This window comes from Ascaphus truei, chromosome 2, assembly GCF_040206685.1.
Source record: "Ascaphus truei isolate aAscTru1 chromosome 2, aAscTru1.hap1, whole genome shotgun sequence".
Lineage (NCBI taxonomy): Eukaryota > Metazoa > Chordata > Amphibia > Anura > Ascaphidae > Ascaphus > Ascaphus truei.
In genome coordinates this window covers 2618404-2643015 of record NC_134484.1, presented here as the reverse complement: position 1 = coordinate 2643015, position 24612 = coordinate 2618404, and the positions used below count along the sequence as shown (strand labels likewise).

Sequence of the window (24612 nt, the reverse complement as noted above, 5' to 3'; positions counted from 1 at the left end):
CCTCCCCCCCGGCTCTGTCCCGCTTTCTTCCCCCTCCCCCCCAGCTACGGTCCCACTCCCCACCTCCTGGCTACGGTCCCGCTCCCCCACCCTCCCCCCCGGCTCTGTCCCGCTTTCTTCCCCCTCCCCCCCCAGCTACGGTCCCACTCCCCACCTCCTGGCTACGGTCCCCCTCCCCCCCGGCTCTGTCCCGCTTACTTCCCCCTCCCCCCCAGCTACGGTCCCACTCCCCACCTTCTGGCTACGGTCCCGCTCCCCCACCCTCCCCCCCGGCTCTGTCCCGCTCCCCACCTCCTGGCTACGGTCCCGCTCCCCCACCTCCTGGCTACGGTCCCGCTCCCCCACCCTCCCCCCCCGGCTCTGTCCCGCTTTCTTCCCCCTCCTCCCCCAGCTACGGTCCCACTCCCCACCTCCTGGCTACGGTCCCGCTCCCCCACCCTCCCCCCCGGCTCTGTCCCGCTTTCTTCCCCCTCGGCTCTATTCCAACTACAAGATCGGGTTCCACCGCTGATCCAGTCTTTCCACAGCATTTAGATACTTTACAATCCAAAATATATATATATCTTCCTTTAGTTATCATAAGTCAATTATATCATGTATTCCAAGTGATACTATGGACATTTCTGCTGAAAAATAAATACTCTCAAAAGTCTTAAATTTAATCAAAATACAATTTCAGTAACAGAACACAGAGACATTTCACTGAGAACACGCGTGCTCGTCACACACCCTTCTCCTCCTTCTCCTCCTCCTCCTCCTCCTCCTTCTCCTCCTTCTTCTTCTCCTCCTTCTCCTCCTCCTGGTCTCCCCTCTGGGTGGCTCATGTCCTTTCCATTCCCTCTCACCTGAATACTGTTCCTTGTGACCCCCGCAGGGTGTCTCCCCGCTGGGCAGCCTCCAGGAATGGACCCAGATGTACGGCAAACACCTGGACCAGGAGACACGGCAGATCCGCAGGGAGACAGAGGACCTGCTCAGAGAGGCTCTGGCTGGGAGGGGTAAGTGTCTCACTAGGACTCGAGGGATAATGTGCTTCATGGACTCTGGGGCCCTGGGAGGGTTACTAGGAGGTCTCAAAGTTCTGTGACTTGGGACATCTGTGAGCTGGTTATTTTGGCGTACCTCTGGGACTGCATGTTGTAGAATAGAGAGCCTGGTCATTGGGCTTATCACCACTGATCTTGTTTTGTACTGGCTGTGTTGGCACTGTGGGTTGGTTGTGTTGTCACAGAGCGTTGTGGATGCTTCTGGTGGTTCTTTATGCCTTTTGGCCCGGTTGGGATGGCACGAAGTGTCATGGGTTGTCCCTTAGCACTCCGTTGGCTGGTTTTGTTGGTTGCAGTTGACCCTCTCACTCCCTGGTAATTTTCTGTTCTTCCTCCTCCAGTGGTTCCCTCCCCTCAGCACCCAGAGGAGCTCCAGGAAAGTGAGCTGTTTGATGCGGAGGGCTCTCAGCCTCTCTCCCCGACATTCTCCCACCCTCCCAGGACAGAGCGAGAGAGCTCTGTTACCCGGAGAGAGAGCAGAGGCCCAGGGAGACGGACCTCACTATCTAGGTGTCTTCTGGTTTTAAGAACCGAGGAAGAGGAGGATGAAGATGACTTGGGTGCCAGCACCGAGGTCTGCAGGGAGGACCTTCTGTATGATTCCCCTGAACATCTCATGAGCCCCCTGAGGCCTGTTAAAAAGAAGCCACGATTCGCAGGTCAAAGATCGTCTGACCCTGCTGTCCTATTGGATCCAGAGGGTGTAAACGAAGCAGTCGATCCATTCATCCCATCTTTGCACCCGCCCAGGCTCTCGGATTGTGGCAAGGAGGCGTACCAGAGTGCCATCAGAGGCCTGGGCAGTGCCAAGTCCCGCCTACTCACCCAGTCCTTGGCACAGTCTCCAAACACTGCCCCAGACCCTGTGCCTAAGCTGGCACTAGTGCCCACCGAGCAGTACCTTGATGACGACTGGCTGGAAGACGACTTGATGGAGCTGCCACGCTCCAGGAAGAGAGGGCGTAGGTCGCCCTCGGGCATCGAGAGCAGAGAGGACGACAACAGCAGAGAGGAGGGGGTGCCAGGGGATGCCGCCCACGGCAGGTTCAGGCTAGCTCACCGCACCCCCTCTCTATCTAGAAAGAAGTCCCGCCAGACCAAGCTGACGCAGATAGTGGACCGGGCCGTGGTGGGACGTACAAAGGGTGGTGGGCAGACGAACGCCTCCATACCCCGCCTCTCCGAGAACACCAGCGGTAGAGTGCCCATCTCTACAGGAGACACTGGAGGCTTTGGAACACTTGTCGGTGCACAGGTGAGTCATCCGGGCCTGATGCCATGTCACCGCCCGTCCTTTTGGATGTTGGACAATTCTAGTTGTTGGGTTAATACTTCACGGGCATAGAGTCCTGTCGGGTTTGGAAAGCTCTGCACATGTGATCCCATCCATGTAGATCTGTTTGAAAGCAACAATTTAAATTTCTTCATAGACATCATCCCTTATAATAGGTTTTAGAGCCGGTTTAAAATATAAACATACTCCACCTCCCTGTCACGGTAGCTAGTGATTGTAGACAAAGAGTTGCCCTCCTGAACATTAACATAAAGCAGAGCCAGTAACTTTCCCGGGCTTTTATACCAGCCTTGCAAAATAGTATATTCTTTAATATCTACACATATTAAAATAATCCGTTCTGTGGGTCTGAGCGGGCTGAAATTTGCCAGGTTCTCATGCCATAGTGGCCAAATATCAGCCTTCCACGACTCACAGAACCGGAGATACCAAAAATAAGTTAAAAGCCCCTATTAACTTTAATGCAGGATTCTCCGCTATAAGCTAAAAGAAATCTCTGCGTTTCACTCTCCCATTGAAATCAATGGGCTCCGGCGCTATAGGCTTTCAATGGAGCATTTTCACATTTTACCCATAATCCGGCTGGTTGATCGGAGAGGGCTGGAAATTGCCATGCAGTCATGCCGGGGCAGTGACTACATGCTACCAAAATTCCAGCCCTCTGGTACTCACAGAACCGGGGATATGGGTTTTAACTTTACACACTTTCGGACTTAGCCGTTTCAAAGCCACGCGGCTTTCCTCCATTAGAATCAATATGGCAGGCGCCTCCATAGGAAATGCATGGGCCGGCGCCGCCATAGGATTCAATGGTACTTCTGCTACCATTAGTCAATGGCGCGACCCTCGTGGCGAGCGCGACCCTTTACGGGGGTCCTTAATTCTCGGACCCGGTGGTGGTCGAGTGTGGGGGTTCCTAGGGTCTAGGGGCAAAAATAATTTTATTCCTGGGTGCTTTAGAACCTAAGTTTCCCACGCCAATTGTATTTGAACTTGAACTAGTGTGATCAAAAGCTCTTTTTTAGATATTGTATCCGCTTCTGCGGTTTGCAGTTTGGATGGCTGCCAACTCGTTCCTGGAGGTCGGCGTCGAGGAATCCCCATTGAAATTAATGGCTCCATTGACTTACAATGGGGAACCGCCGCTCCTCCTCTCAGGCGCCACCTGCAGCTCTTCTCTGAGAATGGGCCCAAATCGCCGGAATCTCTATAGGGGTTACATGGGCTGTAATGGCGACCTACTGCACCGACACACTTTATTCGAGCAAATACCCAGTATGTACCTGGCAGATACCTGGAATGCGCCGCTCCTCACCTCTGACAAGCCCCGTTGCATTTGCCTTCCCAGCCTGGGTTCATGCCTGGCTGACGGGCGGCTGATCTGTTAAATGATAATGATTAGGATTTAATAGGCTGCAATGCTTCGCGTGTCTACCAGATGGCATAAATTCATGAATTGTAATGCAGTATATATATATATATATATACTGTGCAGTATTGCAGCCAGCGGGAATAAAATGCTTCAATCCCTGCCTGGAAAATAACCCAATGCACTCGGGCAGAAAACAGTCACAAACCTCAATACACCCGGGTATACCCGAATTCGTGGGACTAGCCGAGCTCGAATAAAGTGTGTCGCCAGTGTATGAAGAGACTGCATAATGGAGCCTGCAACGGCGGGAAAAGGGACACAGGGCCATAAACACAAAATTAACGTTAACCCTTTCCCTCCCGCATAGATCCCAGTGTAGGTGTTGGTGCAGACACTGGAATGGGAACAATACATATTCACAGGGGGATACACAGTTGGTGCTGAAGCAGGGACATAACTACAGTACTGGACATCATTCCAGTTAACCCCTCGCCTCCAAGGTGAGAGCAGGGGGTGGCCAAATTGGGTGTAACCCCTTTAATACCGGGCCAAAGCCCCTCTCCCATGACACGCCCCTTCTATTTGTTTGATCCTTCCGAAAAAGAGAATAACCCTCTAAATTACCTGTCCAGTCAGGAGTTTCATCCCACCATGTTTCAGTAGTGCCTATGATATCACACTGCTCCCGTGCAGCTATTAATTCAAGCTCCCCCATTTTATCTGTCAGGCTCCTTGCATTAGCAAGCATGCATTTCAGGTTTTTTTCAGCCTGTACTATTATCTTATCTGCTCCTTCCTTTCTGCTCCCACTTGGTTTAGTCTTTAGACGTTTTCTAGTATTATCTGTATTACTATGGGTGTCTCACTGCTTGTCAAACTCGCACTTGCCCCCATTCTACCTCCATACCACCTTGTATCCCCATCTATTCGATTTAGTTCATTATCTGTTTCATTCCCCTCCCCCTCCATCCTAGTTTAAAATCTCCTCCAACCTTTTAGCATTCTCCCCCCTAGCACAGAAGATCCCTCTTCATTGAGGTGCAATCCGTCCCTAGAATATAGATGGCACCTCTCAGAAAAGGAGTCCCAGTGCTCTAAAAACCCAAACCCCTCCTTCCTGCACCACTTTCTTAGCCATGCATTAACCTCCCTGATCTCTGACTGTCTCCCTGCGGTAGCGCATGGCACTGGTAGTATTTCAGAAAATACTACCTTGGAGGTCCTTGCCTTAAGCTTTTGGCCTAGATCCCTGAAATCATTTTTTAGGACCCTCCATCTTTCTCTAACTTTGTCATTGGTGCCGACGTGTACCAAGACCGCCGGGTCAATCCCAGCCCCCCCCCCCCCCCCAACAATCTGTCTACCCGATCCGCAATGTGCCGAACCCGAGCACCCGGGAGACAACAAACTGTTCGGTTCATGCGGTCCCGGCAACAGATTGTCCTATCTACCTTCCTAATAATGGAGTCTCCTACCACCACAATCTTTCTTTGTATCTGAGCATCCTGAGTCCCCTCTGTGCTGGAGGAACAATTCCCCTGGCTGCTAGAGGAATTAGTCTCCCCCAGCCTTGCCATTTCTGCCCCGACATTCCCAATATCTTCACTTAACATGGCAAATCTATTGGGATGGGTCAGCTCTGAACTGGCCTGCCTCTCCCTATTGCCCCTGCTTCCCTTCTAACTGTCACCCAGCTACCTACCTGCTCCTCACTAACGGCAACCACGCTACCTACCTGCTCCTCACTAACAGCGCCCCCACATACATCACTAGTCCCAGCCAGGGCCTGCTCAGTGAGCTCTAAACCCCTTTCAAGATTGCCAATGTCCCTCAATATTGCAAGTTGCCTCTTCAGATCAGCAAACTCTGATTCTAAAGAGACCCCCCGCTGACACCTCTCACAGCGGTATGCTCCTTGGAACAGCTGCTCCAAGTGCACATACATGTGGCAAGATGTGCACTGAGTGGCATTTTCAATCCTGCTCATTATAGCAACTATGAAGTTTATAAGTACTAACAGTAAACTGTACTTCAATATACTATACCCTGTTTAACCGCTTCCTTGGTCAAACTGCTTCTGGGTCTAACTGCACACTTTAAACAACCAACACTTTAAATCAACCACACAGATCAGTATTCACAAGCTCAGAATTCGTTAGAAGCCTCTGTTTAAATAGGACACCCACCAGGTGTGTTAGGTTAGCAATTAACTAACCCCACCCACTGCCTCAGGCAGGAGAAAGGGGAAAAAAGTTACAGGCTTCAATTACCACACCCTTTAAAAATAAATTAACCCACTGCACACACCCCAAATTCAGCAACCCCTGCTAGTACTGTATACACAGCACTTCCCTTTCCTTCTGGGTCTAACTGCACACTTCATACAACCAGCACTTGAAATCAACCACACAGATCAGTATACACAAGCAGATCAGTATACACAACAGTGTGTTATATTGTGACACCGGGACCAGATACCCAGTGCGTTACATTGTGACACCGGGACCTGATACACACAGTGTGTTACATTGTGTTGTGGGATTGTCCTACAGTGTGAAAGTTGCTGAGTTGTAGGTGTCCGTGGCAGCAGAGGGTCTGTAGGTGCATGGATCAGTATGTGGGCTGCTCAGATAACCGTCCCCCCCTCTCTCTCTCTCTGCAGCCCCCTGTGACCGGGATTAGCCCCTCTCTCCCGCCACCAATCAGAGTGCGGGTCAGGGTTAAGGATAACGTCTTCCTGATTCCCATTCCTCACAGGTAAACGTTCCCTCCCATCTCGCACCCGGAACCTGTTCTAGGGGTCAGTCTCTCACATCAGGCGTCTCTCATTCCTCCTCCCAGTGACATACAGCGGTGTCCCACTCCCTCCCCCCCAGCGTCTGTCTCTCTCCCCCCCACCACACACAGTGACACACAGCGGTGTCCCACTCCCTCCCCCCCAGCGTCTCTCTCACCCCCCCACCACACACAGTGACACACAGCGGGGTCTCACTCCCACTCCCTCCCCCCAGCGTCTCTCTCACCCCCCCCGCTCCCCCACCACACACAGTGACACACAGCGGTGTCCCACTCCCACTCCCTCCCCCCCAGCGTCTGTCTCTCTCTCCCCCACCACACACAGTGACACACAGCGGTGTCCCACTCCCACTCCCTCCCCCCCAGCGTCTGCTCTCTGTCGCCCCCCCACCACACACAGTGACACACAGCGGTGTCTCACTCCCACTCCCTCCCCCCCAGCATCTGCCTCTCTCCCCCCCCGCTCCCCCACCACACACAGTGACACACAGCGGTGTCTCACTCCCACTCCCTCCCCCCCAGCGTCTGTCTCTCTCACCCCCACCACACACAATGACGCACAGCGGTGTCCCACTCCCTCCCCCCCAGCGTCTGTCTCTCTCCCCCCCACCACACACAGTGACACACAGCGGGGTCTCACTCCCACTCCCTCCCCCCAGCGTCTGTCTGTCTCCCCCCCGCACCCCCACCACACACAGTGACACACAGCGGTGTCTCACTCCCACTCCTCCCCCCCAGCGTCTGCTCTTTGTCGCCCCCCGCAGTCACAGTGACACACAGCGGGCGTCTCTCAGCTCCCTGCTCTCTGTCGCCCCTCACAGTCACAGTGACACACAGCGGGCGTTTCCCAGCTCCCTGCTCTCTGTCGCCCCCCGCAGTCACAGTGACACACAGCGGGCGTCTCTCAGCTCCCTGCTCTCTGTCGCCCCCCACAGTCACAGTGACACACAGCGGGCGTTTCCCAGCTCCCTGCTCTCTGTCGCCCCCCGCAGTCACAGTGACACACAGCTGGCGTCTCTCAGCTCCCTGCTCTCTGTCGCCCCCCGCAGTCACAGTGACACACAGCGGGCGTCTCTCAGCTCCCTGCTCTCTGTCGCCCCCCGCAGTCACAGTGACACACAGCGGGCGTCTCTCAGCTCCCTGCTCTGTCGCCCCCCGCAGTTACAGTGACACACAGCGGGCGTCTCTCAGCTCCCTGCTCTCTGTCGCCCCCCGCAGTCACAGTGACACACAGCGGGCAGCTCCCTGCTCTCTGTCGCCCCCCGCAGTCACAGTGACACACAGCGGGCGTCTCTCAGCTCCCTGCTCTCTGTCGCCCCCCGCAGTGACACGTGTGAAGTTTCCTGGCTGGCTGACCAGGCTGCCCAGAGGTACTATCAGAGCTGCGGCCTGCTCCCGCGTCTCACCCTAAAGAAGGAGGGGGCTCTGCTGGCCCCGCAGGATCTCATACTGCACGTGCTGCAGAGCAACGAGGAGGTCAGTGCCACCCCCTTAGAACCTCCCAGCCCCCCCTCACCTATTCCCCCCCCTCACCTATTCCCTCACCTATTCACCCCCCTCACCTTTCCCCCCTCACCTATTCCCTCCCCTCACCTATTCCCCCCCCTCACCTATTCCCTCCCCTCACCTATTCCCTCCCTTCACCTATTCCCCCCGCTCACCTATTCCCCCCTCACCTATTCCCCCCTCACCTATTCCCCCCTCACCTATTACCCCCCTCACCTATTCCCTCCCCTCACCTATTCCCTCCCCTCGCCTATTCCCCCCCACGTATTCCCCCCCCCACCTATTCCCTCCCCTCACCTATTCCCTCCCCTCACCTATTCCCCCCGCTCACCTATTCCCCCCCTCACCTATTCCCCCCCTCACCTATTACCCCCTCACCTATCCCCCCCCTCGCCTATTCCCCCCCACGTATTCCCCCCCCTCACCTATTCCCCCCTCACCTATTCCCCCCCTCACCTATTCCCCCCCCCCCTCACCTATTCCCCCCCCTCACCTATTCCCCCCCCTCACCTATTTCCCCCCTCACCTATTCCCCCCCTCACCTATTCCCTCCCCTCACCTATTCCCCCCCCTCACCTATTCCCCCCCTCACCTATTCCCCCCCCTCACCTATTCCCCCCCCCTTCATCTATTCCCCCCCTCACCTATTCCCCCCCCTCACCTATTCCCCCCCTCACCTATTCCCCCCCCTCACCTACTCCCCCCCTTCATCTATTCCCCCCCTCACCTATTCCCCCCCTCACCTATTCCCCCCTCACCTATTCCCACCCTCAACTATTCCCCCCCTCACCTATTCCCCCCCCACACCTATTCCCACCCTCACCTATTCCCCCCCTCACCTATTCCCTCCCCTCACATATTCCCCTCCCTTACCTATTCCCCCCCTCACCTATTCCCCCCCTCAGCTATTCCCTCCCCTCAGCTATTCCCTCCCCTCACCTATTCCCCCCCCTCACCTATTCCCTCCCCTCACCTATTCCCCTCCCTCACCTATTCCCCCCCCTCACCTATTCCCCCCCCTCACCTATTCCCCCCCCTCACCTATTCCCCCCCCTCACCTATTCCCCCCCTCACCTATTCCCTCCCCTCACCTATTCCCCTCCCTCGCCTATTCCCCCCCTTACCTATTCACCCCCCCTCACCTATTCCCCCCCTCACCTATTCCCTCCCCTCACCTATTCCCCTCCCTCGCCTATTCCCCCCCCTCACCTATTCCCCCCCCTCACCTATTCCCACCCTCACCTATTCCCACCCTCACCTATTCCCACCCTCACCTATTCCCTCCCCTCACCTATTCCCCTCCCTCACCTATTCCCTCCCCTCACCTATTCCCTCCCCTCACCTATTCCCTCCCTTCACCTATTCCCTCCCCTCACCTATTCCCCCCCCTCACCTATTCCCCCCCTCACCCATTCCCCCCCTCACCCATTCCCTCCTCACCCATTACCTCCTCACCTATTCCCACCCTCACCTATTCCCTCCCCTCACCTATTCCCACCCTCACCTATTCCCCCCCCTCACCTATTCCCCCCCCTCACCTATTCCCCCCCTCACCTATTCCCCCACCCTCACCTATTCCCCCTCACCAATTCCCCCCCCTCACCAATTCCCTCCCCTCACCTATTCCCCCCCTCACCTATTCCCCCCCTCACCTATTCCCTCCCCTCACCTATTCCCTCCCCTCACCTATTCCCCTCCCTCGCCTATTCCCCCCCCTCACCTATTCCCCCCCCTCACCTATTCCCCCCCCCTCACCTATTCCCACCCTCACCTATTCCCCCCCCCCTCACCTATTCCCCCCCCCCTCACCTATTCCCACCCCTCACCTATTCCCACCCCTCACCTATTCCCCCCCTCACCTATTCCCCCCCCTCACCTATTCCCCCACCCTCACCTATTCCCTCCCCTCACCTATTCCCCCCTCACCTATTCCCCCCCCTCACCTATTCCCTCCCCTCACCTATTCCCCCCCTCACCTATTCCCTCCCCTCACCTATTCCCACCCCTCACCTATTCCCCCCCTCACCTATTCCCCCCCCTCACCTATTCCCCCCCCCTCACCTATTCCCTTTCCTCACCTATTCCCCCCCTCACCCATTCCCTCACCCTCACCTATTCCCTCCCCTCACCTATTCCCTCACCCTCACCTATTCCCTCCCCTCACCCATTCCCTCCCTCTCACCTATTCCCCCCTCTCACCTATTCCCTCCCTCACCTATTCCCTCCCTCACCTATTCCCACCCCTCACCTATTCCCTCCCTCACCTATTCCCTCCCCTCACCTATTCCCTCCCCTCACCTATTCCCTCCCCTCACCCATTCCCTCCCTCTCACCTATTCCCCCCCTCTCACCTATTCCCTCCCTCACCTATTCCCCCCCTCTCACCTATTCCCCCCCTCTCACCTATTCCCTCCCTCACCTATTCCCTCCCTCACCTATTCCCTCCCTCTCACCTATTCCCCCCCTCTCACCTATTCCCTCCCTCACCTATTCCCTCCCTCACCTATTCCCCCCCTCTCACCTATTCCCTCCCTCACCTATTCCCTCCCTCACCTATTCCCCCCCCTCACCTATTCCCTCCCTCACCTATTCCCACCCCTCACCTATTCCCTCCCTCACCTATTCCCCCCCCCTCACCTATTCCCTCCCCTCACCTATTCCCCCCCCTCACCCATTCCCTCACCCTCACCTATTCCCTCCCCTCACCTAGTCCCCCCCCTCACCTATTCCCTCACCCTCACCTATTCCCTCCCCTCACCCATTCCCTCCCTCTCACCTATTCCCCCCCTCTCACCTATTCCCTCCCTCACCTATTCCCTCCCTCACCTATTCCCACCCCTCACCTATTCCCTCCCTCACCTATTCCCTCCCTCACCTATTCCCTCCCCTCACCTATTCCCTCCCCTCACCCATTCCCTCCCTCTCACCTATTCCCCCCCTCTCACCTATTCCCTCCCTCACCTATTCCCTCCCTCACCTATTCCCCCCCTCTCACCTATTCCCCCCCTCTCACCTATTCCCTCCCTCACCTATTCCCTCCCTCACCTATTCCCTCCCTCTCACCTATTCCCCCCCTCTCACCTATTCCCTCCCTCACCTATTCCCTCCCTCACCTATTCCCCCCCTCTCACCTATTCCCTCCCTCACCTATTCCCTCCCTCACCTATTCCCCCCCCCTCACCTATTCCCTCCCTCACCTATTCCCACCCCTCACCTATTCCCTCCCTCACCTATTCCCCCCCCCTCACCTATTCCCCCCCCCCACACCTATTCCCTCCCCTCTGACTCGGTCAGGGACGGGGGGCTCTGTGGGCAGGAATATTATAATGGACACCTACAAATATTTTGAATTGGTCTATCTCCCATCTGTCTCCCCCCCTCTCCCATCTGTCTCCCCCTTTCCCATCTGTCCCCCCTTTCCCATCTGTCCCCCCTCTCCCATCTGTCTCCCACTCTCCCATCTGTCTCCCCCTCTCCCATCTGTCTCCCCCTTTCCCATCTGTCTCCCCCTCTCCCATCTGTCCCCCCTCTCCCATCTGTCTCCCACTCTCCCATCTGTCTCCCCCTCTCCCATCTGTCCCCCCTTTCCCATCTGTCCCCCCTCTCCCATCTGTCTCCCACTCTCCCATCTGTCTCCCCCTCTCCCATCTGTCTCCCCCTCTCCCATCTGTCTCCCCCTTTCCCATCTGTCTCCCCCTCTCCCATCTGTCTCCCCCTCTCCCATCTGTCTCCCCCTCTCCCATCTGTCTCCCCCCTCTCCCATCTGTCTCCCCCTCTCCCATCTGTCTCCCCCTCTCCCATCTGTCTCCCCCTCTCCCATCTGTCTCCCCCTCTCCCATCTGTCTCCCCCTCTCCCATCTGTCTCCCCCTCTCCCATCTGTCTACCCCCCTCTCCCATCTTTCTACCCCCCTCTCCCATCTGTCTACCCCCCTCTCCCATCTGTCTACCCCCCTTTCCCATCTGTCTCCCCCTTTCCCATCTGTCTCCCCCTCTCCCATCTGTCTCCCCCTCTCCCATCTGTCTCCCCCTCTCCCATCTGTCTCCCCCTCTCCCATCTGTCTCCCCCTCTCCCATCTGTCTCCCCCTCTCCCATCTGTCTCCCCATCTGTCTCCCCCTCTCCCATCTGTCTCCCCCTCTCCCATCTGTCTCCCCCTCTCCCATCTGTCTCCCCCTCTCCCATCTGTCTCCCCCTCTCCCATCTGTCTCCCCCTCTCCCATCTGTCTCCCCCTCTCCCATCTGTCTCCCCCTCTCCCATCTGTCTACCCCCCTCTCCCATCTGTCTACCCCCCTCTCCCATCTTTCTACCCCCCTCTCCCATCTGTCTAACCCCCTCTCCCATCTGTCTAACCCCCTCTCCCATCTGTCTCCCCCTTTCCCATCTGTCTCCCCCCCCTCTCCCATCTGTCTCCCCCTCTCCCATCTGTCTCCCCCTCTCCCATCTGTCTCCCCCTCTCCCATCTGTCTCCCATCTGTCTCCCCCCCTCTCCCATCTGTCTCCCCCCCCTCTCCCATCTGTCTCCCCCCCCCTCTCCCATCTGTCTCCCCCGTCTCTCCCATCTGTCTCCCCGTCTCTCCCATCTGTCTCCCCCCCTCTCCCATCTGACTCCCCGTCTCTCCCATCTATCTCCCCGTCTCCCCGTCTCTCCCATCTGTCTCCCTGTCTCCCCGTCTCTCCCATCTGTCTCCCTGTCTCCCCGTCTCCCCCCCTCTCCCATCTGTCTCCCCGTCTCTCCCATCTGTCTCCCCGTCTCTCCCATCTGTCTCCCCGTCTCCCCGTTTCTCCCATCTGTCTCCCCGTCTCTCCCATCTGTCTCCCCGTCTCTCCCATCTGTCTCCCCGTCTCTCCCATCTGTCTCCCCGCCTCTCCCGTCTGTCTCTCTCACCCTCCCTCTCCTCCCCCCCCTCTCCCATCTGTCTCTCTCACCCTCCCTCTCCCCCCCCCCCCTCTCCCATCTGTCTCTCTCACCCTCTTCCCCTCTCCCCCCCTCCCTCTTCATCTCTCCCCCTCTCTCTCAGTGAGGCTGATTCTTGTGTTTAGCGGGGTTATATTGTTACAGGTGCTGGCTGAGGTACATTCCTGGGACCTGCCGCCCATCACAGACAGATACAGGAAGGCCTGTCAGAGCCTGGCTGGGGGTAAGTTCCCCCCTTCCCCATCCCCTCCCACCTTGTTTCCCCCCCTATCTCCCTCCCCCCTTTCCTTTTCCCCCGTTGTCCCTCCATGTCTCCCCCGTCTCCCTCCCTCCCCCAGAATCTCTCCCTCCCTTGCCCCACCTCCCCGTCTCCCTCCCCTTTCCCTTCACCCCCTTTTTCCTCCCTTCTTTGCCTTCCTCCCCCTCTTTTCCTCCCCTCTTTCTCTCCCCCTCCTGTCGCTTTCCCCCCTCCTCTTTCCCCCCCCTGTTCTTTCCCCCCCTCCCTGTTCTTTTCCCCCCTTTCTCTTTCCCCCCTCCCTCCCCCCCTTTCCACCCTCCCTCCCCCTCTTTCTCTCCTTTCCTCCCCCCACACCCCCCTTCCCTTTTCTTGCCTCCCTTTTCTCCCCCCCTCCTCTTTTCTCCCCCCCCCCCCTTCCCTCCCTGTCTCCTCTTTCCTCTCATCTCTCCCCCCCCTCTTTCCCTTGTGCGTGTGTTCGCCCCCTTACGCCCCTCTCTCTCCCTGGCAGAGGAGCACCGCTTGGTTCTGAAGGCCCTGGAGCGGCAGGAAGGGAGCCCGTCCCTGTCCCTGTGCCGCCTGTCCCTGCGCCCGCGGGATCTCCGCCCGCTTCTCCGCGCCCTGAAGCTCCAGTCCTCGCTGCGCCAGCTGCATCTCTGCGGGAACGTCCTCGGGGACGACGAAGCGGGCGACCTGCTGGCCACGGTCACCACCATGCCCAACCTCACCCACCTCAACCTGTCCTGCAACCGGCTCACCCACGAGGGCGTCAGGAGGCTGGGCGTGCCGCCGCCGGGCGGAGCGGAGCACGGCGCCTTTAAGGTGAGCCGCTGATTAACCCCTGTACGCCCGGCTGTGGTAACCCTGAGCTGCTCGTGTGACCGCTGGCTCTCGTCCCCTCTCAGAACCTGGAGGAGTTGGACCTCAGTATGAACCCGCTGGGTGACGGCCTCTCCCAGCCGCTGGCCGCTCTGATCCGCTGCTGCCCCGTCCTCCGCTCCCTGCGCCTGCAGGGCTGCAACCTCACCGCCAAGTTCCTGCAGCAATACCGCCTCCTGCTGGCCGACGCGTTCCGAGGTCAGACCCGCTTCTCACAGTCACAGCTGGACGGGTCCAAAGGGGCCGTTTAGGAGCAATTAGCTCTGCACTGTCACTCCTGATCATACACACTAAAACATTGGGGTTTCACTCTAATCGGGGTTTGTGTTGGGTGTACTAGTGACGGGGTAAAAGGGTCAGTCCCTCCTAGGGGCAAAGTGTACTAATGGCAGTGACAGGGTTAAGAGGTCAGTCCCTCCTAGGGGCAAAGTGTACTAATGGCAGTGACAGGGTTAAGGGGTCAGTCCCTCCTAGGGGCAAAGTGTACTAATGGCAGTGACATGGTTAAAGGGTCTGTCCCTCCTAGGGGCAAAGTGTACTAATGGCAGTGACATGGTTAAAGGGTCAGTCCCTCCTAGGGGCAAAGTGTACTAATGGCAGTGACAGGGTTAAGGGGTCAGTCTCTCCTAGGGGAAAAGTGTACTAATGGCAGTGACATGGTTAAGGGGTCAGTCCCTCCTAGGGGCAAAGTGTACTAATGGCAGTGACAGGGTTAAAGGGTCAGTCCCTCCTAGGGGCAAAGTGTACTAATGGCAGTGACATGGTTAAAGGGTCAGTCCCTCCTAGGGGCAAAGTGTACTAATGGCAGTGACAGGGTTAAGGGGTCAGTCTCTCCTAGGGGAAAAGTGTACTAATGGCAGTGACATGGTTAAGGGGTGAGTCCCTCCTAGGGGCAAAGTGTGCTAATGGCAGTGACAGGGTTAAGGGGTCAGTCTCTCCTAGGGGAAAAGTGTGCTAATGGCAGTGACATGGTTAAGGGGTCAGTCTCTCCTAGGGGAAAAGTGTGCTAATGGCAGTGACATGGTTAAGGGGTCAGTCCCTCCTAGGGGCAAAGTGTACTAATGGCAGTGACAGGGTTAAAGGGTCAGTCCCTCCTAGGGGCAAAGTGTACTAATGGCAGTGACAGGGTTAAGGGGTCGCATGTGGGTGACTGCGTTCTTAATGTAAGGGCATAGATTAAGTGTCCGCTCAGCACACAAGACTAAGCCTGGACTCTCTGTAATGCAGGCGCTGTGCACCTGAGGACCCTCTCTCTATCTCACAATCCTGTGGGGGCCACAGGGGTGGAGCTTGTCCTGAAGACCCTGCCTCATGAGACACTCGGCCGACTGGAGATGAGTGCGGTGACGGCGAGTAGCAGGGAGAGCCTCCTGATTGAGCCTGTAGTGCGGTACCTGTCGCAGGTAACTTTGCACGTACATGCACGTACCACAGTCCTATTGCACTACGGGAGGGGGGGGACACGTACCACAGTCCTATTGCACTACGGGAGGGGGGGGACACGTACCACAGTCCTATTGCACTGCGGGAGGGGGGGGGGGACACGTACCACAATCCTATTGCACTACGGGAGGGGGGGGGGACACGTACCACAGTCCTATTGCACTGCGGGAGGTGGGGGGGGCACACGTACCACAGTCCTATTGCACTGCAGGAGGTGGGGGAGGTGGGGGGGGGGGACACACGTACCACAGTCCTATTGCACTGCAGGAGGTGGGGAGGACGGACACATAGCACAGTCCTATTGCGCTGCAGGAGGTGGAGGACGGACACATAGCACAGTCCTATTGCACTGCAGGAGGTGGGGGGGACATGTACCACAGTCCTATTGCACTGCAGGAGGTGGGGGGGACATGTACCACAGTCCTATTGCACTGCAGGAGGTGGGAGGGGACACGTACCACAATCCTATTGCACGGCAGGAGGTAGGAGGGGGGACACACGTACCACAGTCCTATTGCACTGCAGGAGGGGGGGACACGTACCACAGTCCTATTGCACTGCAGGAGGTGGGGGGTCTACACATACCACAGTCCTATTGCACTGCAGAAGGTGGGGGGGGGACACGTACCACAGTCCTATTGCACTGCAGGAGGTTGAGGGGGGGGACACGTACCACAGTCCTATTGCACTGCAGGAGTTTGGGGGGGCGGGCACACGTACCACAGTCCTATTGCACTGCAGGAGGTGGGGGGACACGTACCACAGTCCTATTTCACTGCAGGAGGTGAGGGGTCACGTACCACAATCCTATTGCACTGCAGGAGGTAGGAGGGGGACACACGTACCACAGTCCTATTGCACTGCAGGAGCTGGGGGGACACGTACCACAGTCCTATTGCACTGCAGGAGGTTGGGGGGACACACGTACCACAGTCCTATTGCACTGCAGGACCAGGTTTTCACTGACGGTCGGACCGTTATTCTGTGCCGGTGCTGTTGCTGGCGCTGGCACATTGCTGGATTGGGATTGACTAATCTTATATGGATTAAACCCGACCTTTCTCCTTTTGAAGTTGCCATGATCAAACAAAGTGTAAAAATGTGGGATAACACACCAATACCCTCCTCTATCTCCGGGAGTAGTGACGATGCGAAAAAAGCAATGATCGTTAGTTAAGGTTTGCCTTATCGAACGCTTCCACCCACGAATGTCGGGTGAAAATTTGTAAAAATCATAGTTCGAAATGAAATATTCATATATTTCTGATAACATGGTGATTGTATCTGTTGCAGCATTAATTGCAGAACATATTAAAAATGCAAAACTACAGTCAGGGTTTTTTATACGTGTACGGTGTACACATGGTGTCCAGTCCAGTCAGCAATTGTGCAGGGATAAGAATGTAGAAAAAAGCCCACAGCATTGTGTTTCAGAGGTTTTTATTATTAAACGCCTACATTTGATAACGTCTTCAGCGTCTTCAAGGACCAAGGTCGATTCACAATGGACCACTGTGGTACTGTAGACTTGTGTTTATCTGTTTTTTTGAACACCTGAAATTGACACAGTAGCACAGTACTGTACACATTACAATTCATTCATTTCTGCCACCTGGCGGATACGCGAAGAATTGCACCCAAAGAAATAAGAATCCATGAGATACAAACAAAGGAACCGCTGTAAACACACATGTGCCTGGTGGGATTGGCGTCGTGAATGCCGCGTGGAGTACAGCAGCGCACACGAAAATGGCTCCGTGAAATGTTCGAATAAAGGCCGCTGCATCTGTATATGTGCTGTCACAAGTAGTAACTCGCATGGGAATGCAGAGCAGACCCCTTTACCCGGATGTTTGGGTCCGATGGGAGGTCCCATGTGGATCACTCTTTGACCGGTTTCAGAGGTGGTCCATTTCTGTCTCGTTGCGGAGACCTTGCCAGCAATGGCGGGCGGTGTTTCTTCAGTGCGTTTCAGGCTGAAATGCGGGCAAGGCATCTCCAGGTCAGACGCCCGCGATGGAGGAAGTACCTGGTGCTTTGTATCCCAATTAGAGGAAGGAACCCCGGGCATGACCTGTCCAGCAGATGGCCTTCTCTCCCCCGGGAGGCTCTTGCTCTGTGGGCTGTCTGCTTTTCACGGGTTTCCTTTTATTCTCCTGTTTTGTTTTATGTTTAATTATGTTGTTGGGGATTTTTAGGATCTCCTCTGGATTCCAGAATGGGAAGCGACTTCTTTAATGCAATCCAACCATGGAATATTCTCCCCGGTTTTAAGATCTCTTTTCATGGTTTAAATCTGCAATGCAAGAAACGTTGGATTAGTTTAAGCAAGCTGCACAGCCAGGGATCACATGTGATCTCTCAATATCCGTGTACTGCTGGGGATCGCATGTGATCTCTCAATATCCGTGTACAGCTTGGGATAGTACGTGATCTCGCAATATCTGTGCACAGCTGGGGATCGCATGTGATCTCCCAATATCCGTGTACAGCTGGGGATCGCATGTGATCTCCCAATATCCGTGTACAGCTTGGGATAGTCCGTGATCTCTCTGTGTCCGTGCACAGCTGGGGATCACATGTGATCTCAATATCCGTGTACAGCTGGGGGTAGTACGCGATCTCTCCGTGTCAATGCATAGCCAGGGATGGCAGGTGATCTCTCAATATCCGTGTACAGCCGGGGATCGCATGTGATCCCATGTCTATGCACAGCCGTGGATGGCAGGGGATCTCAATGTCTGTGCACAGGTGGGGATCCACTCCGGCTCATTCCGCTGCCTAGTATGATTGAGATGAATCCACTTCTGGTCTTCCTCAGGCGGAGGAGAGTATAAGGGACAATAATGGTCTTTTACTCCCAATGATATTAATGAATCGTTGCAGGATGTCCTGGAAATAGAAGTCACGCTAGTGCCCCCATAAGGAACAGGAACACAATAATATCTTTAGTTGCTAGAAAGACAGAGAGATGCTTCCCCCTGCGTGCGCCTATTAAAGGAATGTCTCACGGAACGAGACCATCCAGGCAAGAACGTTCTCATGCAATGCTGACCAGGTTCAAATAGACCAGGCCGGCACAACTCCAGTCCTCGAGGGCCGCAAACAGGCCAGGTTTTCAGGATATAACTACTTCAGCACAGCTGGCTCCATTAGTGGCTCAGTATGGCTGAACCACTAATAGAACCAGCTGTGCTGAAGTAGGGATATCCTGAAAACCTGGCCTGTTTGCGGCTCTCGAGGACTGGAGTTGTGCAGGCCGGAACTAGACGTTCCCTTTTGACCAGGAAGATGACACTGTATGGGACAACCCACCTGGCATGTATTCCTTTGGAAGATGTCTCCTCTGAGAATCGGGGGCTTTGAAGAACGAAGGAATCGCCTCGCGTGCGGACCTGCGGGGGTATTTCCAGAGCTTCGAGTCTGGCTGACATGTGGAACAGGACCTTATAGCAGATACATCGAGACAAGTCATCAGATCTTTCCCACCATCAAACCTGCTCTCTCGTGTGTGTGTGTGTGATGCATCCTTCCATTCCATGAAACGCGTAGGGCTGACAATCGCAGGCGATACAGCACAGACACACCCCGAAGTGACATCATCCGGGTCATCGAGGGGCACACAATCCGAGACGGAGGACGCCAAAGGTCTCGTTACATCAGCTGCAGGATAACGCTCAGAAACAGCGGGCGCCTGAAATGCCTCCTATTGATTCTATACGCCCTGTTCTCATCCTGTGCGAGTGTTACAGATCACCTTTTTAATATCATAATAGGTTTTGACACTGGGTATGTTCTTTCTGTTTCTGCTCTGAGGTGTATACGAAGGCCTGGCCTGGGCACTACAGTCTTATTAGAAAGCCATATATTTACATTCCCAAATGAGTTTATTCCATGATACGCGTTTTGCAGCGGTGGGATTTAGAAATGTTAGCAAGCGGTTCTCTCTCACCTTACCGCCCTTTCATAGTGAAAAATCACCATCAGGTCTCCCCCAGTCCTCCTCATCATCCTTCCCAGTTCCCCACATCATCCTCACATCTCCCCAATCCCCCTCAGCATCCTCACATCTCCCCCAGGATTCTAAGGGGAGCAAACCATTCCATCATGGACAGAGAAGAATGTTCCCCAGACACTGGTTGAGTCACCTGTGCTGAAGCAGGGATATCCTGAAAAACTGACCGGTTGGTAGCCCTTGAGGACTGGAGTTGTCCTCTCCTGCACTCAAGCAATCTATAAAGACCAGGCCTCTGATTAGAAGTATTGCTCCGCCATGGGACCTGTCACTGGGGATCTAGGCTTTCCAGCTGCCATGGGACCTGTCGCTGGGGATCTAGGCTTTCCAGCTGCCATGGGACCTGTCGCTGGGGATCTAGGCTTTCCAGCTGCCATGGGACCTGTCGCTGGGGTTCTAGGCTTTCCAGCTGCCATGGTACCTGTCGCTGGGGTTCTAGGCTTTCCAGCTGCCATGGGACCTGTCGCTGGGGATCTAGGCTTTCCAGCTGCCATGGGACCTGTCGCTGGGGTTCTAGGCTTTCCAGCTGCCATGGGACCTGTCGCTGGGGTTCTAGGCTTTCCAGCTGCCATGGTACCTGTCGCTGGGGATCTAGGCTTTCCAGCTGCCATGGGACCTGTCGCTGGGGTTCTAGGCTTTCCAGCTGCCATGGTACCTGTCGCTGGGGTTTTAGGCTGTCCAGCTGCCATGGGACCTGTCGCTGGGGTTCTAGGCTGTCCAGCTGCCATGGGACCTGTCGCTGGGGTTCTAGGCTGTCCAGCTGCCATGGAAAGTGCAGCAAGCACACGCTACAGGAAGGGGTTAACTCTTAGGCTGCAGCGGCGCGCGCTTGGCGGGATCGAATAGATGTGAAACGCTGCACATGTCACACCGCTGTGCGTACACTTTCCTAAGCTGCGCGCTTGGGGAGACCGGGGAAATTGATTTGTAAGCGTGCTGAAGGGTCACATGACCGATCAACAACGAATCACAGCACCACACACACACACACACACACACACACACACACACTCTCACACATACACACTCACACACTCTCATACGCACATGCACACTCACTCGCACACGCACACATACATACGCATACACACACACGCACACTCTCACACACATACACACACACTCTCATACGCACATGCACACTCACTCGCACACACACGCATACTCACGCACACACACTCACACACTCACATACACACTCTCGTGCACACACGCACACACGCACATACGCACATACACACTCTCACACGCACACGCACTCACACACTCACATGCACACTCACACACGCACTCGCATACACACACGCACTCGCATACACACACACACATACATACACACACATACATACACACGCACACACTCACACATACATACACACGCACACACTCACACATACACACACTCACACATACATACACACGCACACACTCACACATACATACACACGCACACACACATACACACGCACACACTCACACATACACACACTCACACATACATACACACGCACACACTCACACATACATACACACGCACACACTCACACATACATACATGCACACGCACACACACACACACTCACGCACCCTCACACTCACACACACACAGACAATAGGGCAAACATAGGCACCGTGTCATGTGAGATATATAAGGGGAACATAGTGATTGCTGCTATAATAAATATACCTCTCCCGGCGCTGGCACTGACACGCCCCCTCCCTTATGTGACACACCCCCTCCCTCATGTGACACGCCCCCTCCCTTATGTGACACGCCCCCTCCCTTATGTGACACGCCCCCTCCCTTATGTGACACGCCCCTCCCTTATGTGCCACGCCCCTCCCGTATGTGACACGCCCCTCCCGTATGTGACACGCCCCCTCCCTTATGTGACACGCCCCCTCCCTTATGTGACACGCCCCTCCCTTATGTGACACGCCCCCTCCCTTATGTGACACGCCCCCTCCCTTATGTGACACGCCCCCTCCCTTATGTGACACGCCCCCTCCCTTATGTGACACGCCCCCTCCCTTATGTGACACGCCCCCTCCCTTGTGTGACACGCCCCCTCCCTTGTGTGACACGCCCCCTCCCTTATGTGCCACGCCCCCTCCCTTATGTGCCACGCCCCCTTCCTTATGTGACACGCCCCCTCCCTTATGTGACACGCCCCCTCCCTTATGTGACACGCCCCCTCCCTTATGTGACACGCCCCTCCCGTATGTGCCACGCCCCCTTCCTTATGTGACACGCCTCCTCCCTTATGTGACACGCCCCCTCCCTTATGTGACACGCCCCCTCCCTTATGTGACACGCCCCCTCCCTTATGTGACACGCCCCCTCCCTTATGTGACACGCCCCCTCCCTTATGTGACACGCCCCCTCCCTTATGTGCCACGCCCCCACATAGCTGCAGGACAGCCGAGCGCTCATGCTCAGAGAGTTGGTGACGTCATGGCGCTCGCGCATGAGCGCGCGTCGCGAAACGGTGGCAGCGGCCTTGGGCCGAGTCCACGATGGTGTGCGTGTCGTAGACAAAGTAGAGCCCTCTATGGGGCAGGCCCCAGTCGGCGTGCGCGGGCGCACAACGCGCGGTGACGCGACCGCTGGATGGGAAGGCGAGTTTTGTCTTTCCGTGCCGCGACGCGGTCACGTGGTTGATTGGCAACCAATGGCAGTGCAGATAGTTGAGCCAATGAGAGAACCCCGTCATGGCCGTGTCCGATCGCAACCCCTAGGCCGCGGATCGCGGGTCACACTGCTGCACGCGCCGACGCGCGCATGCAGGGGCCGGAGAGCGGACCCAGTACCACCCTCCAGTCAGTGCTCAGTATAGGTGTACACCGCGGCATGTCCACTTTCTGGGGGGCTCGGCAGAGTTGCTAATTGTTTTGCTGCCTCATCACCCCCCCCACCCACTCCCGTCAGAGTTTGAATAGCTGCTGTAGTGGAATGGTCACCTACCTGCTTCAGTGCCTCATTGCTTTCCTGTTACGTGTAACTGTAGGCGCTGTGTAGGATGGGAGGGTCTCTGCTTCCTCTGACCCCCCTCTCTGTGTCTCGCAGGATGGGTGTGTCCTGGCTCACCTGAGTGACGAGTCTCTGCTTCCTCTGACCCCCCTCTCTGTGTCTCGCAGGATGGGTGTGTCCTGGCTCACCTGAGTGACGAGTCTCTGCTTCCTCTGACCCCCCTCTCTGTGTCTCGCAGGATGGGTGTGTCCTGGCTCACCTGAGTGACGAGTCTCTGCTTCCTCTGACCCCCTCTCTGTGTCTCGCAGGATGGGTGTGTCCTGGCTCATCTGAGTGACGAGTCTCTGCTTCCTCTGACCCCCTCTCTGTGTCTCGCAGGATGGGTGTGTCCTGGCTCACCTGAGTGACGAGTCTCTGCTTCCTCTGACCCCCCTCTCTGTGTCTCGCAGGATGGGTGTGCCCTGGCTCACCTGAGTGACGAGTCCCTGCTTCCTCTGACCCCCTCTCTGTGTCTCGCAGGATGGGTGTGCCCTGGCTCACCTGAGTGACGAGTCTCTGCTTCCTCTGACCCCCTCTCTGTGTCTCGCAGGATGGGTGTGTCCTGGCTCACCTGAGTGACGAGTCTCTGCTTCCTCTGACCCCCCTCTCTGTGTCTCGCAGGATGGGTGTGTCCAGGCTCACCTGAGTGACGAGTCTCTGCTTCCTCTGACCCCCCTCTCTGTGTCTCGCAGGATGGGTGTGTCCTGGCTCACCTGAGTGACGAGTCTCTGCTTCCTCTGACCCCCCTCTCTGTGTCTCGCAGGATGGGTGTGTCCTGGCTCACCTGAGTGACGAGTCTCTGCTTCCTCTGACCCCCCTCTCTGTGTCTCGCAGGATGGGTGTGTCCTGGCTCACCTGAGTGACGAGTCTCTGCTTCCTCTGACCCCCTCTCTGTGTCTCGCAGGATGGGTGTGTCCTGGCTCACCTGAGTGACGAGTCTCTGCTTCCTCTGACCCCCGTCTCTGTGTCTCGCAGGATGGGTGTTTCCTGGCTCACCTGAGTGAAGAGTCTCTGCTTCCTCTGACCCCCTCTCTGTGTCTCGCAGGATGGGTGTGTCCTGGCTCACCTGAGTGACGAGTCTCTGCTTCCTCTGACCCTCTCTCTGTGTCTCGCAGGATGGGTGTGTCCTGGCTCACCTGAGTGACGAGTCCCTGCTTCCTGTGACCCCCCTCTCTGTGTCTCGCAGGATGGGTGTGCCCTGGCTCACCTGAGTGACGAGTCCCTGCTTCCTCTGACCCCCTCTCTGTGTCTCGCAGGATGGGTGTGCCCTGGCTCACCTGAGTGACGAGTCTCTGCTTCCTCTGACCCCCTCTCTGTGTCTCGCAGGATGGGTGTGTCCTGGCTCACCTGAGTGACGAGTCTCTGCTTCCTCTGACCCCCTCTCTGTGTCTCGCAGGATCGGTGTGTCCTGGCTCACCTGATTGACGAGTCTCTGCTTCCTCTGACCCCCCTCTCTGTGTCTCGCAGGATGGGTGTGTCCTGGCTCACCTGAGGGACGAGTCCCTGCTTCCTCTGACCCCCTCTCTGTGTCTCGCAGGATGGGTGTGTCCTGGCTCACCTGAGTGACGAGTCTCTGCTTCCTCTGACCCCCCTCTCTGTGTCTCGCAAGATGGGTGTGTCCTGGCTCACCTGAGTGACGAGTCTCTGCTTCCTCTGACCCCCCTCTCTGTGTCTCGCAGGATGGGTGTGCCCTGGCTCACCTGAGTGACGAGTCTCTGCTTCCTCTGACCCCCCTCTCTGTGTCTCGCAGGATGGGTGTGTCCTGGCTCACCTGAGTGACGAGTCTCTGCTTCCTCTGACCCCCTCTCTGTGTCTCGCAGGATGGGTGTGTCCTGGCTCACCTGAGTGACGAGTCTCTGCTTCCTCTGACCCTCTCTCTGTGTCTCGCAGGATGGGTGTGCCCTGGCTCACCTGAGTGACGAGTCCCTGCTTCCTCTGACCCTCTCTCTGTGTCTCGCAGGATGGGTGTGTCCTGGCTCACCTGAGTGACGAGTCTCTGCTTCCTCTGACCCCCCTCTCTGTGTCTCGCAGGATGGGTGTGTCCTGGCTCACCTGAGTGACGAGTCTCTGCTTCCTCTGACCCCCCTCTCTGTGTCTCGC

General features: G+C 56.4%; 1 protein-coding gene across 1 annotated transcript in view; it reads left to right on the top strand.

Annotated features, from left to right (window-relative positions):
- LOC142474389 (tonsoku-like protein) overlaps positions 1–24612 on the top strand; it is a 65650-nt gene that overhangs the window by 33002 nt on the left and 8036 nt on the right. The window contains exons 7-14 of the mRNA XM_075580863.1: positions 875–998; positions 1388–2301; positions 6375–6469; positions 7834–7984; positions 13075–13153; positions 13677–13987; positions 14071–14242; positions 15272–15447. Coding sequence (XP_075436978.1) covers positions 875–998; positions 1388–2301; positions 6375–6469; positions 7834–7984; positions 13075–13153; positions 13677–13987; positions 14071–14242; positions 15272–15447 — 2022 coding nt within the window. The remainder of the gene's footprint in view (positions 1–874; positions 999–1387; positions 2302–6374; positions 6470–7833; positions 7985–13074; positions 13154–13676; positions 13988–14070; positions 14243–15271; positions 15448–24612) is intronic.